Below are 847 nucleotides of genomic sequence, written 5' to 3' on the forward strand. Positions count from 1 at the left end.
TCATGATGACCATCATGTTACTAGAAGGCTAATCAAGGAACTAAACATAAAAGAATCCTTCTATCCAAGACATGAGAAGGCATATGACGATCAGCTCGACCTTCTTGAACGTCTGACGAGGGCAAAAGGATTCGATGTCAATAGACTCTCCCAAGTGATCATGAGTGTTGCCGATGACAACGTGTTGTATCGGATCAACAAGAAGAAGATCTATCGAGTCAAAGAATGGCAAGCGTTCAGAGATCAGCTAGCAAAAGAGTTATACCCGTATAGCAACGAGATTGACGTTGTGGCGCAAGACTTGAGTGAAGTTGAAGAACGCGAAGATGCCGAAGATTTAGTAATATGGTTCGAGAAGACCGTACAACGGTACCATATGTTAAGAAGACGTTGGAAGCATCCCAATGCTTTCCATTCCCATCAGCTGAAACAAGCTCTATTGAATAAACTATGCCCTGCGTTACAGGCTGAGGCTATGAGATCTGATTGGCGTGAATGGGATTTGGATAGATTTATTCAATTCATCCTAAAGTGCAACGACGATCTGGCAAGAAGAAAACGAAGGAATGCTAAAAGGGTGAATATGATCGCAAATGTAGTACCCATGCGACCAGAAACAAATGTGGTACCAAGGTCGAATTATCCACCAAGACGTGAGATCCAACCACGATTTTATGAGGTGGGCGACGAAGTTCTCGAGACGCCGCGAGGCGCCACACAAGTACCGAAGGGTATAGACAACAGACAATGCAGATGGTGTAAGTCTTCGCAACACACCTCAAGAGATTGTCCTACGAAGCCGTCCTGTACTGTGTGTGGAAAGAAGGGCCATGATGAGAAGAATTGC

The 847-nt window shown here is 44.6% G+C and overlaps 1 protein-coding gene across 1 annotated transcript; it reads left to right on the forward strand.

Moving 5' to 3' along the window:
- Positions 1-160: 160 nt before the first annotated feature.
- GNI_199150 (hypothetical protein) lies at positions 161-758 on the forward strand (the record flags this gene model as incomplete). The annotated part of the gene is made up of 1 exon (XM_011135431.1): positions 161-758. A coding segment is annotated over one exon (598 nt), but the record flags the coding sequence as incomplete, so codon positions are not given.
- Between the last annotated feature and the right edge of the window lie 89 nt (positions 759-847).

This window comes from Gregarina niphandrodes (genome assembly GCF_000223845.1).
Source record: "Gregarina niphandrodes unplaced genomic scaffold scaffold00103, whole genome shotgun sequence".
In the NCBI taxonomy this organism is placed as follows: Eukaryota; Apicomplexa; class Conoidasida; order Eugregarinorida; family Gregarinidae; genus Gregarina; species Gregarina niphandrodes.